General features: G+C 40.0%; 1 protein-coding gene across 1 annotated transcript; it reads right to left on the minus strand.

The window, feature by feature from the left end:
- Positions 1–10,867: 10,867 nt before the first annotated feature.
- On the minus strand, positions 10,868–13,086 carry LOC123230487 (zinc finger protein 420-like). Its single transcript, XM_044656632.1, has one exon. It carries the CDS (start codon positions 13,084–13,086, stop codon positions 11,545–11,547), a length of 1,542 nt encoding a protein of 513 aa, XP_044512567.1. The 3' UTR covers positions 10,868–11,544.
- Between the last annotated feature and the right edge of the window lie 3,233 nt (positions 13,087–16,319).

The raw sequence follows: 16,319 nt of genomic DNA on the forward strand, positions 1-16,319 counted from the left end.
CACACAAGGATGGACTCAGAAAGCTAGAAGAAATACTTTGCACATGAGATCTGAGCCCCAGGAAAACAAGGTGCAGAAAGTGATTGAATGGATCTGAGGAAAAGAAAGCAAGAGACTTTAATGCCACACTTTTCTATTTTTTTTTCTTTTATCAGACATGGAGAAACACTTTTTGACCATTGTTTTTTTTTTTTTTTTGACATTTTATAATTCAAGTTGTCTCCCTCCCTACTCCCTCCACCCAAGGCAATGAATAGTATGATATAGGTATAGCTGTACTTTGATACAATAACTATTTCCATATTGCTCCTATCATGTTAGAAGTCATATATCACACATACAATAGAAATCTCAGGAGAGAAATATAGTGGAAGATGGCATGCTTTGATCTGGTCTCAGACTTCAACAATTCCTTCTTTGGCTGTGGATGGTATTTTCGTCCTGAGCCCCTTGTGGTCATCTTGGAGATTTGCTTTGCTGATCATGGTTTAGTCCTTCATTGTTTATCACTGTATAATATTTCTATTACTGTATACATTGTTCTCCTGGTCCTGCTAACTCTACTTTGCATCAGTCTTTCAGTAAGTCTTTCAAGGCTTTTCTGAACTTAATCTGTTCATCATTCCTTATGGTACAAAAGTATTCCATTACAACTACATGCCATAACTTGTTTATCTATTCCCCAAGCGATGGACAGTGCCTCAGTTTCCATTTCTTTTCCATCTGGTGTCTTTTAATATGATGTCACTTGTTTTTTATGAAAAAGAGAATCAAAACAACCAAGTTCAAATCCTGACTTTGATATGTACAAGGCGAGTGACCCCGGATAAGCAGAATTAACAAACATTTATTAAATGCCTACTATGTGCCAAGTACTATGTTAAGCCCCAAGTCCCCTAATCTCTCTCAGACTCACTGATAAAATAAAAGGAATAATAGGAGCAACCTCAAAGGGGATTGTGAAGATCAAATAATATCATGGATCTAAAGTGCTCTGCAAAATGGAAAGTTCTCTTTAAATGTTGATAAAAAGTGAGTACAGTATATTAAACAGAGCACTGGATGTAAGCTTAGGAAGAATGAGGTTTCTATCTCCTGTCAGTTACTTAAGCATCATCTAACCATGAAAAAGTACCTCTATCTCTCTGATCCTCAATTTCCCCATCTGTAAAATCATACTTATCAGAATTAAAGTCCTTAGGGATGTCCTTCTGAGCCAGTGAGATAACCCATCAAGTGCTCTGCAAACCTTAAGCCTTGATATACATACCAGCCATGATTAGAAGTAGGATAAACAGTGCCTTTGCCTTTGCTGGGCTTGTTTGTTTACTCAGCTCTCCTAACTTGCACGGACTTTGGTAAGCTTTCCTCTAATTTTCAAGAGCATTCTGGGAATGCAGCAGAAAGACAGCTGCAAGCAAAAGCATAATTTCATAATTATCAATCTATCAACACTTACCTTATTTCTTTAAAAGGTGCGTGTGGGGGGCAGCTGGGTAGCTCAGTGGAGTGAGAGTCAGGCCTAGAGACAGGAGGTCCTAGGTTCAAACCCAGCCTCAGCCACTTCCCAGCTGTGTGACCCTGGGCAAGTCACTTAACCCCCATTGCCCACCCTTACCACTCTTTCACCTATGAGACAATACACCGAAGTACAAGGGTTTTAAAAAAAATTACAAAAAAAAAGGTGCGTGTGGCTCTCTTGGAATCTTTCCACAGATTTCCCACAATTAACAGGATTTTTTCTGGTTTTGAGCTATTACTATTAGATGGTATTTCCTTCCTTTCATTAAAGTGAATGTCCAACCCCGGAGTTTCTGAAACAGTTGATGCACCCACCTGTTCATAAGAGGAAAGGTGGCCTGAAGAATGCGCCTGTAAAATCCCTGATGGGCCAGAGCGTAGACCCAAATGTTACTCATTCTCAAGTCTCTCCTGTGACTCATCTTTACCCTCACGAGCAACTTTTGGACATTTCTGTCAGTCATTTCAACCCTGAGATTTGGGGCTTTAAACAGGAGCTACTGTCTACTAAAGCCACAAGCAAAGATTAGCCTTTCCAGACGGGAATTAAAGAGAGTCAAGTATCTCCGAATTGGAGAATCTCAGTGTTGGATACCCCCTAGTCCATACTACTCGTTGTACAGAAGTGGAACTTGAGACACTGGGAAATGTTCTCTTTAAACAACAGATTTAACACAGGAACAGTTAGGTGGCCCAGTGGATTGAGAGCCAGTCCTACAGGGTTCAAATCTGGCCTCAGATACTTCCTAGTGATATGATACTCAGATACTTCCTAGTTCTGTTTTGGAACCTATACATAGTATGGATTTTAAGGCAGAAGGTAAGAGTTAAAAAAAATCAAAGATAACAGATAAATTGGAGCCCTATTCTTCTTCTTAAATACATGAAATATCTAATGAAAACGGTGAAAACCAAGACTCTTATTTGTCCTTTTACAGATGAGGAAAATGAGGCTATTTTGTGTCCCCCAAACCCACACATACTAACAAGCAGTGCCTGTTTCTCAAGAGGAGCTTGGATAGCTTGGGAGGAGCAGTGAGTTGAGTTCTGGACTCCTGCAATTAAGAAGACTTGACTTTGCATCTACACTCAGACACTTACTGATTGTATGACCTTGGTCAAGTCTGGTTACTTAAGCTCTCTTGGACTTAGTTTCCTCATCTGTAAAAGGGGGCTAATAGCAACCCCCTTCATAAGGTTATTGTGAAAGTCAAAGGACATCATATATGTAAATTTTTAAAACCCTTATCTTCTGTCTTAGAATCAATACCATGTATTGGTTCTGAGGCAGAAGAGTGGTAAGGGCTAGGCAATGGGGGTCAAGTGACTTCTCTGGGGTCACACAGGAAGTGTTTTGATGTTAGTTTTGAACCCAGGACCTCTCATCTCTGGGCCTGGCTTTCCAACCACTAAGCCGCCTAGGTGCCTCCAAAATTTTTGGTAAATGTTAAAGCACTATATAAATGTTATTATTATTACTACCATTGCTATTATGTAGTGGATAGTGAAATGGATCTCTAGCCAGAAAAACCTGGGTTCAAATCCTTCCTTGGATACTTACCATTTGTATGACCACGGCCAAGTAAGTCATTGATCCTCTCTGAAACTCAGTTTCTTTATCAGTAAAATAAAAGGGAGTAAACCCAATGATATAAAGTTATAATCCTGTAAAATTCAGCTTGCTTTTCATCCAACCACTCCAAAGCCCTCTGTTTCTTCAGATCACCCACCCCGCTTTGGGGCAATTCTGATTTTCAGGAAGTGTTTCCTCACATCAGCTGAAATGGGCTTCTTGGCCATCTGCCCCTTCTAGTTCTGTCTTATGGTACCAAACAGAACAAATCCAATCCCTTTTCCTCACAGCAGCTCTTCAAATGTTGGAAGAGAGTTCTCGGGTCTCCTTGAGCCTCAGACTCTCCAGATCAGAGATCCCCAGTTCCTCCCCTCTGAGGCTGACGTAGTCTAGTTTCCCTCTTCTATATCTGCTGACACGTGGAGGCACTCTCCCCATCCTGCTTGAGACCAACATTAAGGAATGTCTGTGCACATCTCATCTCAGGCGCTATGAAAGGAGGGACCGAATCTCATTGCATGGTGGAGCCCACTGGGTGCTTAACACAACACACAAAGGGCTCAGTCAATGTTTATTGAGTAACTAAACAAATTGGAAAGTTTAGATACCGGTGGTAAAAAGTTTCTTATTTCTAGCAGTGATGACTAGGAGCTAGGGCACCAGAAAAATGAATTACCTGAAAGGACTGGAAGATTTAAAATGAATTTGAATCACTGGAATTCGAAATGGCCAGATGTGATCAGACTGCACACTTAGCTTTCTCAAATGACCTGTTATTGGACCTCAGAAAAGTCAGTAATTAGGCAGCATGGTCCAGTAGGAAGAGCATTGAAGATGGGAATCTCAAGGACCTGGGTTCAAATCTCTCCTCATATTTATAAAGCAAATGATTCTCTCTAACTCTGTTTCCTCATCTATAAAATGAAGGAGTTGGACTGGATATCTTTCCTTAGGATTGCCTATGGAGATGATGCTCTACCTGTAAATTATAAAGCCACATTTTTTTGAACCCTTATCTTCCAGCTTAGAATCAATACTAAGTACTGGTTCCAAGGCAATAGAGTGGTAAGAGCTAAGCAATGAGGGTTAAGTGACTTCCCTGGGGTCACACAGTTAGGAAGTGTTTTGAGGCTAGTTTTGAACCCAAGACCTCCCAACTCTGGGCTTGGCTCTCCATCCAGAGAGCCACCTCATTGCCCTCATGAAACGTTATTTTTGGTAAATGCCTATGTGCCGGGGTCTATAGATGAAAAGAAAAAATAGAAACAGTCAGGCTCTGTCCTCCTTGAGTTTACATTGTGATGGGGAAGTCAATGTGTACATCAATGGGCACCTAGATGAGGTCTACAGAGAAGAGACTAGATACTCTGCCAACTGGGGCTCTTCACGGTCTTTCCAGTGTCAGTAATACCCAACATTAATGATGGTGTTCCCAAAGTCTTAATGCAGTGCTAACTACAAGTAGGGTTGGTAAAATGCTTTAGAGCTAAAGAGATCAACGAGTCAGAGGATTCACATTGAAATGGAAGGAAGGAAAGAAAGAAATACTTATATAGCTTCTGCTGCAGGCTCAGCACTATCTATTATTTCATTGAATCCTCCCAACAACTCTGAGAGGTCATCCATTTTACAGAGGAGGAAACTAAGGCAGAAAGAGGTGAAGTGACTTGCCCAGGGTCACACAACTACTGACTGTCTTAAGCCAGATCAGAGCACAGGTCTTCCTGATTCGAGGTCCAGCGCTCTGGCCACTGCACCACCCAGCTACCTCTGATGTTTCACTACCTTTCTGATCCGAAGCAAGTCATTTCACTTCTTTGGGCTTCACTGGTTACATGAATGAGGTTCATCGAGATGATCCCTGAGGTCTTACCTGGCTTTAAATCTATGATTCAATGTTCTCATGACCCATTGGCTCATTGAAGTCTCAAAGGGACCCTGTGCAGACCGTAGGGCAGACCTTGTTTTAAAAATGAGGAAGGACTAGATTTTTGTGTGAAAGGGAAGTGTCATTCCCTGGTCTGATTTTTACCTTCACTCTCAGGGATAGCGGAACCAGCCAAACTTTGTTACTTGATAGGGTGTGGCTCAGGGAAGACCGGCCTCTGACATAAGTGAAAACAGCTGCAACCTTGAACCCCAACAAGTTCAAGTCCTCTTGTCTTGGCTCAAAATTTCATTAATCCCACTGGAACTGGTTGGTGTCTTTGATCTTGTGCTTGATTGACACTATGCAGGTTAACTTCTGTGCTTCTTTGGCACTGCCTGCAATGGTTCTTTTTGCTTCCCTTCTCCTGGAATCAGACAGAATCATTAATCACAGTCCCACAACATTTATCAATAAATGGCAGGTTTCCGTAGTCTAAAGCTTTTGGGTATGCATTAATATTATGGCAAATATATTTTAAACTTAAATAACTGCAAAGTGAAAAAAAGATTGATATTGATAACATGTTTCAAGCACAAAAATGAGAGAAAAAAGAAAATCAAGTACTGTATTGCACATACAAGGGAAAAGTAATAAAACATGTTTTAAAAATAAAAATATATATAGCTTAGAATCAGTGACACACTGTGTCAGCCAACGAGAGAGAGGTAGAATACAAAGATTGCTCACCAAAAATGAGATCTATTTCTTTTTTAACTTGGCCATCATTGTGTGAGTACAATTGATTCACAAAATAAGTTTATATAAACAGTAATACAGTAGATAATGCACATTCAGAGAAGTACCAAAATTCCCCAAATTATAATAACACCTTTAATGACAATAGCAAACAAACCCACTAATCATAGAGGATTCACATGAGTTTCTATATAGCCACTTGATGTTTAATATTTTTTAAAAATCCATGAACTAATGGATACTTGTCACATTTTTTTTTTTCAGGTGTAGCAAATCTTTCAACCTTGGCTGAGATATTTTTAACAAAATCTATTACTGCCATGATCCAAAGTGTGGCAGAGGAGCCCAGAAAAAAACGCAAAGCTGATGAAAACCTTTTTTGGGTCTAAAACATTACCAAGAAATCTAGAGCATTCTGGTGGGAAGGTAGAGTAAACTGAAGAGTTTAAATAAATATGTAGAAAGTGATTTAGGCTTCCTGCGAGATGCTCCCCTTTGGGAGCCATCCAGGGATACCACACCCTAGGAACACTTTCCCCAGATCCTCTGGTTTCAGACTGTTATATGTCTCATCTGTTACATTTTTAAAAATGTGGAGATGTGGATATATAATAATCACTTCAGCTACTAAATGGACCCTTACCACTTGTTATAAAGAACTAAGAGGCAGGCAAATGATCAGAGGTAGTGGATGCTACTAAATATGTAAAATTGCTTCTGAAGATTCCTTAAAATCAACTGAGATATTCAGCTCATTAAATTCTCTAAAGGTATTAATACAGGTTGTAACCAGTTTGATGAAGTCCATTCATCATCATATATGTAACAATTAACAAAGGCAAAAAGAAACAAAAGACAACATGTGATCTTGTGAAAGGGTTTGTGTAAGATGACTATGAAGTTTTACAATGATATTTGCTCTATTACAGTCATGGGGAGGTACAAATAAAATCATGTAACAGAATTTCTCTAATTACCAAAAACACAGTAGCTTAAAATGATTCAGTGTAACACAAAGATATTGATCAGATTAACATATGAACTTAAAACAACAAAATTAAATCATAAAGCAATCAGCAAAAATCATATTAAACAATAAGATGCAGAGACTTTCATAAAACAGTGGAGTCTGTAAAGGCTTACAAAGTTCACCTCCAGACTCTTTAAAGTTCCTTTCCTATTGATTTAGTTTCCTTTTGTCGGAGTTCTGCACTTCTTGATACAAGTACTGACCATAGTGTGGATGACCCTCATAATGGGTATGTTGCAGAGGTGAGGCAGACCAAAATGGCCAGGGGGTGTAGGGTGATGAATCCCTCTCCTGGATCTGAGGATCATTCAAGCTAATCAGAAGGATCAGTGCACTCAGGAATGGTAGGAAGAAGAACCATGCTAAAACTGGGAGTTGTTTGAAATAGGTAAATACACTGCTCTTCCATAGAGTGAGCCATGCTTGCAAATCTATTTCCTTCTAGGAAGAGTAACCTTCCTTCCCCTTCTACCTTGAGGTAAAAACCCTAGGGACCATGTGCTACTTCAGTCCACTCTCCTGCAGGCAGAGCATGGAATCCTATCTGGCCTAGCCAAATGGGGTAGAGGCTAGAAAAGTGGCTAAAGTAGGCTCAAAAACCCACGTTGGGGATGTGTTTTATAATTCATCCTCCAAAGGAAAAAAAGGTGCTTCTAAATGGCTCTGGAACCCTCCAACAATTGGTGGGGACTGCAGTAGGTCATGGACAGCAGGAACAGCAAGGACCTCCAGTCAACATCTGGGATCAGCAGCCAAGAGGATTCAGAACAGAAGCGGCAGAAACAGGCAGCTTGGAGTTATCACAGGAGTCTGTATCAGCAGCAGCAATGCTAAAGACAGCAGCGAGGAACTCTGGCTCAAGCAGATGGGCTCCAGAAGCAGCTTATCCCTTTTCCTCCAAGAGACCCTAGCTAAGAAACTCAAACTAAAGCTGCTAAGCAGGGGGGGAAGCCAAGAAAAAATGGGAAAGAAAAAACTGGCAGGAGCAGGACAGCAGCCACAGAGTTCAGAGTACTCTTGGAATTTGCAAGGGGGGGAAGAAAGTGAAAAGCCATGGCAGGAGAAAGGTGGCTTTGCAAAATTCATCTAGCCTATTTTAAAAAAAATTGAGAATTCTTTCTCCAACTTCAGTGGTTGCCATAATTGTAAAATTTTTAATTAATATATAATAAAAGCTTTAAATATTACATTTTTATAAGATTAGTAATTACTAGAAATAGAAGAATAAAAAGGTAAAAAATAAAACCATGTGCTCATGCTAATCTACCTGTTCAAACAGCCCACGTTCCCAGCTGCAAGCCTCCATAGGAAGAAAAGAGAGCTAGCCACAGAAGACCCCCCCCCATGTCAATTCATCCCCCTGTCTATGTCAGACTGTAACAACAGGAAGTGAGCTCTTGGGAAATGGAGTTCAAAGGCACAAAAATTTCCAATAAACACATAGCACCTGGACTTGTCCATCAGTCCTGAGGCTACCTGATTAGCCTCCAGACTATTCCACCAGTTACTATATAACCATAAACTACTTGTACTTCAAATAAAATTATTTTCTTACAAGTTGAACAGAATTTGAGTCTCCCATTCTTGGACTGAGATTCTTCTACAAACGGGTGTGTTTCTCCCACAAGAACTCCTCTCTACACTGTCTCTGACCCAGTGGTACTGGCCTCCTGGATGATTCTTGGTCAAGACACTATATCTGATAACTCTGCCTTTCCCTTAGTTGTCTTCACTGCTTGAAATATGTCCTCCATGCACTTGAACCTCTTGGATTCAGTCTTCTCAGGTAGCATCTCATTTTCTGAGAAGTATCTCTTGGTCCCTGAAACTCTTAGAGCTTTCCTTTGGAGGGTCCAGATCCTGTTCTTCCTCAGGCCTTTAATCCTGCCCCAGGGCTTTGGAATTCTACCTGGGCCACTACCCATGCTCATCTGTGGGGCTCCACTTTCCCCATCTTTTCAACATCTGACTCCTTCCTTCACGTCCAGGAATCAGATCTTCCTATTGAGTAGGTAGATATCCATAAACCCTGGCCAGCAGACTAATTTGAAAGTAGAGGTCCTACCAGAAAATGTTTCTTGCGAAAAGATTCTGTAGGGCACCATTTAGAAGGACGAATATAGATTTGATGGTGGAACTGTCTTAAAAATTATAATAGCACTTCAAATCAAATCTGTTTTCTTATTATGATAATTATATTTGACCTTGTATGTGTGAGGGTGAAACTCCATACCCACTTTTATGATTATAGGAGTATTCGCTCTTGTGATTGTTTTTATAACACAATCATTAGTTTTGAGTTCATGGTCAAATAATAGTTTGCTTTATAAAAATTATAAACATTAGCTGAGAAAATTTCAGTTCAGGGTCTTATCAAATCTTGTTTACATCCTGATATTAAGCCTATGATCCAGGACATTCCATAAATCCTACCACATCCCTCCTATGTGTATAACAAGATGGTCAGACAAAAAGAGTTAGGATGGTCTTGTTTGTAGAACAAGATAAGTCACACAGGAGGTGGAAGGCTATTTTTCTTTTCACATATCAGTTAACCAAAACTGCCGACTCCTTTTATTTCACCATAATCATCAGTAAAAATGCCAAAACCCTGAGTACTGCAAAGTTGCTAACCATAGCGATTTTTACACTTACCAGATTAATCAGCACTAGTATCATTAAGATGCCCATATAAACAATTTTGCATTCGTTGTATTTTCATTGTGACTATTTTCTGTCACTGTGTCAAAAGATTTATTAGCATAAAAAAGTCTAACTCTTAAGGCTCGAGGTTCTCTGCTCTTGATTTAACCAGGGTCAGGCTTTATTGGGAGTCTGGTCTCCTCCCAACAAACCTATAACCACATATGTAGCACAGACCTTAATGCAAAGTAGGCATAATATCTGATATGTAAATGATAAGTTTAGAAATCATAGAAATAAGTGTAATTATATCAGTTATGTTACACAGGCCTCTGGGTGCAACCATCCATGTCAAACTGATAGACATATAGTTGCTTTGTAAGGGGGGAAAAGGGTTTTATGGGTTCAATATATTAAAAGATGGTTGCCAGAGGATTGAACTATTATCAATCCTCAAATAAGAATAATCTCAAGTCAAAATTGACTTTTATGGAAGTTTATTTACAATTAAGGAGAGAGGAAATAAGGAAATAAGAATCTAACCCAGTAGGTAATTTATTACAATCCTCTAATTAATCCAGGTAGATCTTAACTCTTAGCCAAGAGTTAGAGGGCCAGAGGCCCAGAGGTGAATGGAGCAAAACTTTATTCACAGAGTCTACTAAAAGAAATTTCTTAAGAGAAGTTCAGGAAGATTCAGTCACTCTTTAAACTCACCATGTGGAATTCAAAGGAGATATTTAAAGCAGTCTCACCTGGGTCTCAGTGTTCCAACACTCCTACACAAACCAGAAGAGGTCCATCACCAGATGCCCTCTTCAAATGAAGACCTCTTACTCATTCAACTCTCTCTTTTTAAAGGGGTCACTTCCCCTAGGGCCTGCATGTCCAATCACAATAGATGCTTCTCATAGAATGCCTAGGGGGCGGTCAGTCGATTCTGATTTGTCATTCACTCTTAGTACCTCCCAGAATTGGAGGTGTTCTCACCTCCAATTAAATCTCACCTCTCATTAAATCTAAAGATGGCAGTGTAGACTTAATCTAATTATCACAGCTTTCTATGTAGGATAATTACTTTGATAATACATTCAACTAAATAGAAGTCATTGGAATGTCAATAGTTTTATTTCATATTTGAAATCCACAATATCATGTTATCTTTTAAATTTTTCTTTATAAGAATTTAAAACTTTATATAGGAAAATATACTAATTATGAATGAATTCTAAAGAGCAAAGACATAATATCCTTCCTAAATTAATTCCTCTTTAGACCTAGTTGCCATAAAATGACGAATTAAGGCATTCAAGAATAATGTAAGACTTTTTAAAAACTGAAGTATTTAACTAGACACACTGCAAAGCAAATGATAACTTCTTGTTTCCACTTTTAATCTTGGTTGCATTAGTTTTGTTTGCACAAAGTTTTGAATCTAATATAACAAAATAACTTCTTTATACCCCATAATTTTATTAATTTCTTAATTGCTCATAAATTCTTCCCTTATCATTGAATTGATTTGAAAGGTAACTATTTTATGCTCCCTTAATTTTCGTATGGGATCACACTTTAGGTCTAAATCACATGTCCATTTGGACCTAATCTTAGGAGATCATATGACAGTGGAATGAATTGTCTGATTGTGAGCAACGTGAAAGCTCGGTGTGAATGTCTATGATATCTGTGATGTGTAGTATAAGAGGGAAAAGTATGAGACTGGCCCAAAATTAATGTTATTTAATCTAAGGTAATAGGGGAAAAGATGGAAAAATAGGAGAGATATGCTTTCCTGTTTCATTTATCTTGCTATTCTGTGGCAATCATTAGGACACCTTAGCCACAATCACAGGGAAGTCCAGCCATTAACAAAAATAGAAGAGAAGAACCTAGAAATGAATTCTTGCCTCAGATTATCATATCTTTCCTCTGCCCACTAACTCACAAATCTCATTTCAGGAGTCAATTATGGCTTTCTTCTTTGCCTGGGCCACCCAGCAGGGCAGTTCAGGGAGCAGTGCAGAAGACAGATTGGAGCTGCATGTGAACATGTTTCCACATAGCTTTGTACTCTTAAGGTTCCTCCCCACTGTAGATTCTCTTATGTATAGCAACATTAGAATTATTTGTGAATGCCTTTCCAGGTTGATTTCATTTGTAACATTTCTCCACAATGTGGATTCTCTGATGTATAGCAAGAGTAGAGCTGCAACTGAATTCCTTTTCACACTGCTTGCACTCATAAGGTTTTTCCCCAGTGTGGGTTCTCTGATGTACATCAATACTGGATGTCTGAAATAATGTCTTTCCACACTGCTTGCACTCATGAGGTTTCTCCCCAGTGTGGGTTCTCTGATGTCTAGCAAGATGTGGCTTTTGTGTAAATGTCTTTCCACATTGGTTGCATTCATAAGGTTTCTCTCCAGTGTGGATTCTCTGATGTACAGCAAGATTTGGTTTTTGTGTAAATGTCTTTCCACATTGGTTGCATTCGTAAGGTTTCTCCCCAGTATGGGTTCTCTGATGTGAAGCAAGACTGGAGTTCCAAATGAATGTCTTTCCACACTGCTTGCACTCATGAGATTTTTTACCAGTGTGGATTCTCTGATGTACAGCAAGAGCAGAGCTGGAAATGAATGCCTTTCCACACTGTTTGCACTCATAAGGTTTCTCTCCCGTGTGAAATCTCTGATGTACGGCAAGTACAGAGCTGCAACTGAATCCCTTTCCACAATGTTTGCACTCGTAAGGTTTCTCTCCAGTGTGAATTCTCTGATGTACAGCAAATGCAGACTTGTAACTGAATGCCTTTCCGCACTGCTTACACTCGTGAGGTTTCTCCCCACTATGGGTTCTCTGATGTACAGCAAGAGCAGAGCTGGAAATGAATGTCTTTCCACACTGCTTGCACTCATAAGGTTTCTCCCCAGTGTGGATTCTCTGATGTACAGCAAGATGAGAGCTGCAGCTGAATCCCTTTCCACACTGCTTGCACTCATAAGGTTTCTCCCCAGTGTGAATTCTCTGGTGCACAGTAAGATGGGAGCTGGAAATGAATGTCTTTCCACATTGCTTGCACTCATAAGGTTTCTCCCCAGTGTGGGTTCTCTGATGTAAAGCAAGAGCAGAGCTGGAAACGAATGTCTTTCCACATTGCTTGCACTCATAAGGTTTCTCCCCAGTGTGAATTCTCTGATGTCTGGCAAGATTGAATTTTCCTATGAATGTCTTACCACACTGCTTGCACTCATGAGAATTCTCCCCAGTGTGGATTCGCTGATGTTCAGCAAGACTGGATGTCTGAAAGAATGTCTTTCCACACTGCTTGCATTCGTAAGGTTTCTCCCCAGTATGAATTCTCTGATGTACAATAAAAGTATACCTGCGACTCAATGCTTTTCCACACTGCTTGCATTCATAAGGTTTCTCCCCAGTGTGAATTCTCTGATGTCTAGCAACACTGGATTTATCTATGAATGTCTTTCCACATTGTTTGTGTTCATATGGTTTTTGCTCAGTGTGGGTTCTCTGATGTACAGCAAGAGCAGAGTTGCAACTGAATGTCTTTCCACACTGCTTGCATTCATAAGGTTTCTCCCCAGTGTGGGTTCTCTGATGTCTAACAATACTGTCCCTGTCCATAAAAGTCTTTCCACACTCATTATTTCCATTAGATTTTTCCTCAGTGTGCATTCTTTGATGTTCAGTATGAGGTGAATTTTGAAGTGCAAAACAGAATTCTCTGAAAGTACAATTAGTGGGATCACCACACACAAATCTCTGTAGGTCCAATTCTTCCACAGGAAGGCTCACCTCTGTTGCATTCACCTTCATTTCATGTCTGATCTGTCCTTCTAAAAGAAACAAACAGTAAAACATACATATACAGAGACATACACATATATAACTCTTATCTCCTTTCCTCCACTGTCAGAACATAAATCGCATTATTTCCTATTTTGTTGGGTAAGAATAGTTTTTCAATTTAATTGGGCACAATCAATCCTTTGAAAATGCCCTTATCTCAAAGCCAAAGAAGAATTTAAATGACAAAGATCCTCTTATATGATCTCCTTGGCTCTTCATAAGAAATCTGGGATTTTGGACAGGCTGGCTAGCTTTATTATATTCCTAACTTATACCATGATCTCAGAAAAGCTGGATAAGTGACTTGACTTGAAATCTTGGCAGCTGAGATCAAATCTTGTGACTGGGCATGCTCTGTCCACAGTACTGGAATATTTGCTTTTAATCTTTTTGCATTCATTGTCTATACATTCAATCCTCTTCATAGGTATGACACCACTGGGTGCATGTAGACTAAATATTCCTATTATTTCATCATTTAGCTTCTCTATAAGCATTATGTAATTCGCTTTGGGTTTACTTTCAACCTTATTTTTCTTCCAGTATCTGAGATTAGATGAAGAAATTCAGCACTCTTTTTTGCATTTATCCAAGGAATAAAATATTTTGTTCTCTTCTCTACTCCTTGAGAGTGGCCATTACTTTTCTTTAAATATCTATTTTCACTAAAAAAAAATCCTTCAACTAAATACAATTTTTATAGAAACATGGCATTTCTCAAATGTAAAAATGTCTCATACAGTAAGTTGAGTCCATAATCCTTTTATAAAGAAATGGACAAGAAAGGCCATACAATTCTCTTCCTATTACTCTACTTATATAAATACTGATGTTTTCATGATATTCTTAAAAATTCCAATGCAGGTGGTGGTGCATTCTCATTGTACCTTAGAAACTTGCTAGGAATTTTAAACCTGGTAAAGTCACAGGAGCTCTGTTGGTGTTATGGACATAATAATATCAAGCGACTCCTAGGGTTCTTATGAGGATCTAAGAAGATAATATTTATGAAATGTTTTACATATACTAGGGGCCATATGCAAATGGTGATGTTTATTTTTATCATTAGAATTTGGATTATTTCCTCTTTGGATTACTTTTCTCCTTAAACTCTCATTCTCTTCACTCCTCTAGTTCCTGATTTCCCTGTCGAATTAGATGCATTTCCATTCCCCAACACTCCTTTCTCCCTTGATCATCCCCGAGTGAGATTCAGGATCTATTGCTTCTTTCTAAACCACCTCCATGTTTGGGTTCTAGATTGTGAACTCTAGGACAGCTCAGACTGGTGTTTCCCTTCCTCTGTATGTTCAGGGCTGAGCATGGTTCCTAGAACATATTTGTTATTTAATAAATGTTTACTGACTGGGCCCACGGCTTATGTCAGGCAAAACCTCTACCAGGATCCTTGCATCCTGGTCTCTCTCCTAGAGCAGGCAAATGCATGCTCTGGCCTCAGCTGTATTTTTATCCCTTTCTTGCCATTATTTCTCAGCAGTCAACAATAACTCTATTGGAACTAGAATAGATACAATCTTGAAGATCTCAGAGGCTTCTCTCTAGGTTCACATCTCCGTAAAGTGAGGTGCTGTGGTCACCTGATTGTTCAAAATCAGGATAAAGACTGAGCCCCAGAAACCAGGAAAGGGTCTGGGATGATGATTTAGGGAAACCTTAGTCCTGGATTGCTTCCAAGTAAGGCAGCAGTCTTCACTCCTGCTCATGTGCTGCAGGTCAATGGAGAGAAAGAAAATCAGGAAACCAGCTGCCTGGTTCCACTCTGTATTGAGGCTCCCTGGCCTCAGCTGGGTCCTGACCATAGCAAAGCAATACTGTGACATCTCCCACATGCATTCCCGTTGCCACCCAGCACAGCAGCCATCCCAACATTTCCCTGGTCTCCAGCTCTACCTTATGGATTCCTTCCACCTCATGCCTCAACTTCTCACCTTAGAACTTGGCCTCATATTTCACTGAACAAAAGCTGGACCTCTCTACACAGCTCTCTTACCCTCCACATTTCATCAAGCTCCGCTACCTCCTTTTCCTCTCTGGCTTAAAAATCAGAAGAAGAGCTTCTAGCTAAAGAAAAATCTCTTTCCATGCCCAAAGAATCCCATTCCATCCCTCATCTAAGCCCATCTATTCTTCCCTGCAGGGCCCTCATTGTTCTTTTATCTTCAGCCTTTTCCCCACTAAGGAGCTAATAACTCTTCTTCTGGGAGCCAATAAACTATATCTCCCCAATACTCCAAACACTCTCATTTGATCTCTTCCTCCCATGGAGATACTGTCCAACCTCAATCCTCAGGTTCAGCGCTAAAGTACTAGACACATGCATTTACAGTGAGTTGTGCTACTACCTTTTCTTTGTTTTCTCTGCTATACTTTCCCCCAGAATCCTCAGTCTGGCTCTCCTAAAGCCTCAGGCCACCTCCCCCAGTTAGACCTCTCCAGTGATCCTTTTCCTTAGAGCCTTCCCTCTTCTAACTGGTTGCCCTGGAGCTGGGATCTGGAAGGCTTTTACAAAACTGCTGGCATGCTGCTATCTGCTCCAGCAGAGGGTGAGCTCCAGGAGGGCAGGGAATGTCCACTTTATCTCCCCTATAACTTAGAGCAGGACCTGGCACAGAGTACATGTGTTTCTGGATATTAAAGAGCTGAGAGAGAATAAGCTCAACCCTTGTGGCACCTGTAGAAGACTTCTAGGCCCAAGCACTGACTTCTTATGAGGGTCAGAGACTTATCCTATATAGGGAGCTGATAGGAGATGAAGTCCAACAGCCTCATCTTAAAAAGAGGGAAACTGAGGCACAGGGGGTACAGTGAATTGTCCCGGAAGCCCCTGCTAAAAACTCTCAAAAAAGGAAGAATATCTAGATCAGTTGGGGTATTAAATTCTATCTTACCCTACAGGAAAGTTGAGAGGGAAAAACCAAGAGGTGGGGAGTACAAAAAGGGAGGGGAAGAGGGGGGAGTAAAAAGGGAGGGGGCAGAAAGGGAAATAAAATAAGGGTGGGGATTAAGGGGACTGATTAAAAGCAAAACACTGGTGTAGA

This window comes from Gracilinanus agilis, chromosome 1, assembly GCF_016433145.1.
Source record: "Gracilinanus agilis isolate LMUSP501 chromosome 1, AgileGrace, whole genome shotgun sequence".
NCBI classification, from domain to species: Eukaryota; Metazoa; Chordata; class Mammalia; order Didelphimorphia; family Didelphidae; genus Gracilinanus; species Gracilinanus agilis.

Coding starts and splice junctions, on each gene's coding strand:
- LOC123230487 (XM_044656632.1), bottom strand. CDS start 13,086: ATGCACACTGAGGAAAAATCTAATGGAAATAATGAGTGTGGAAAGACT.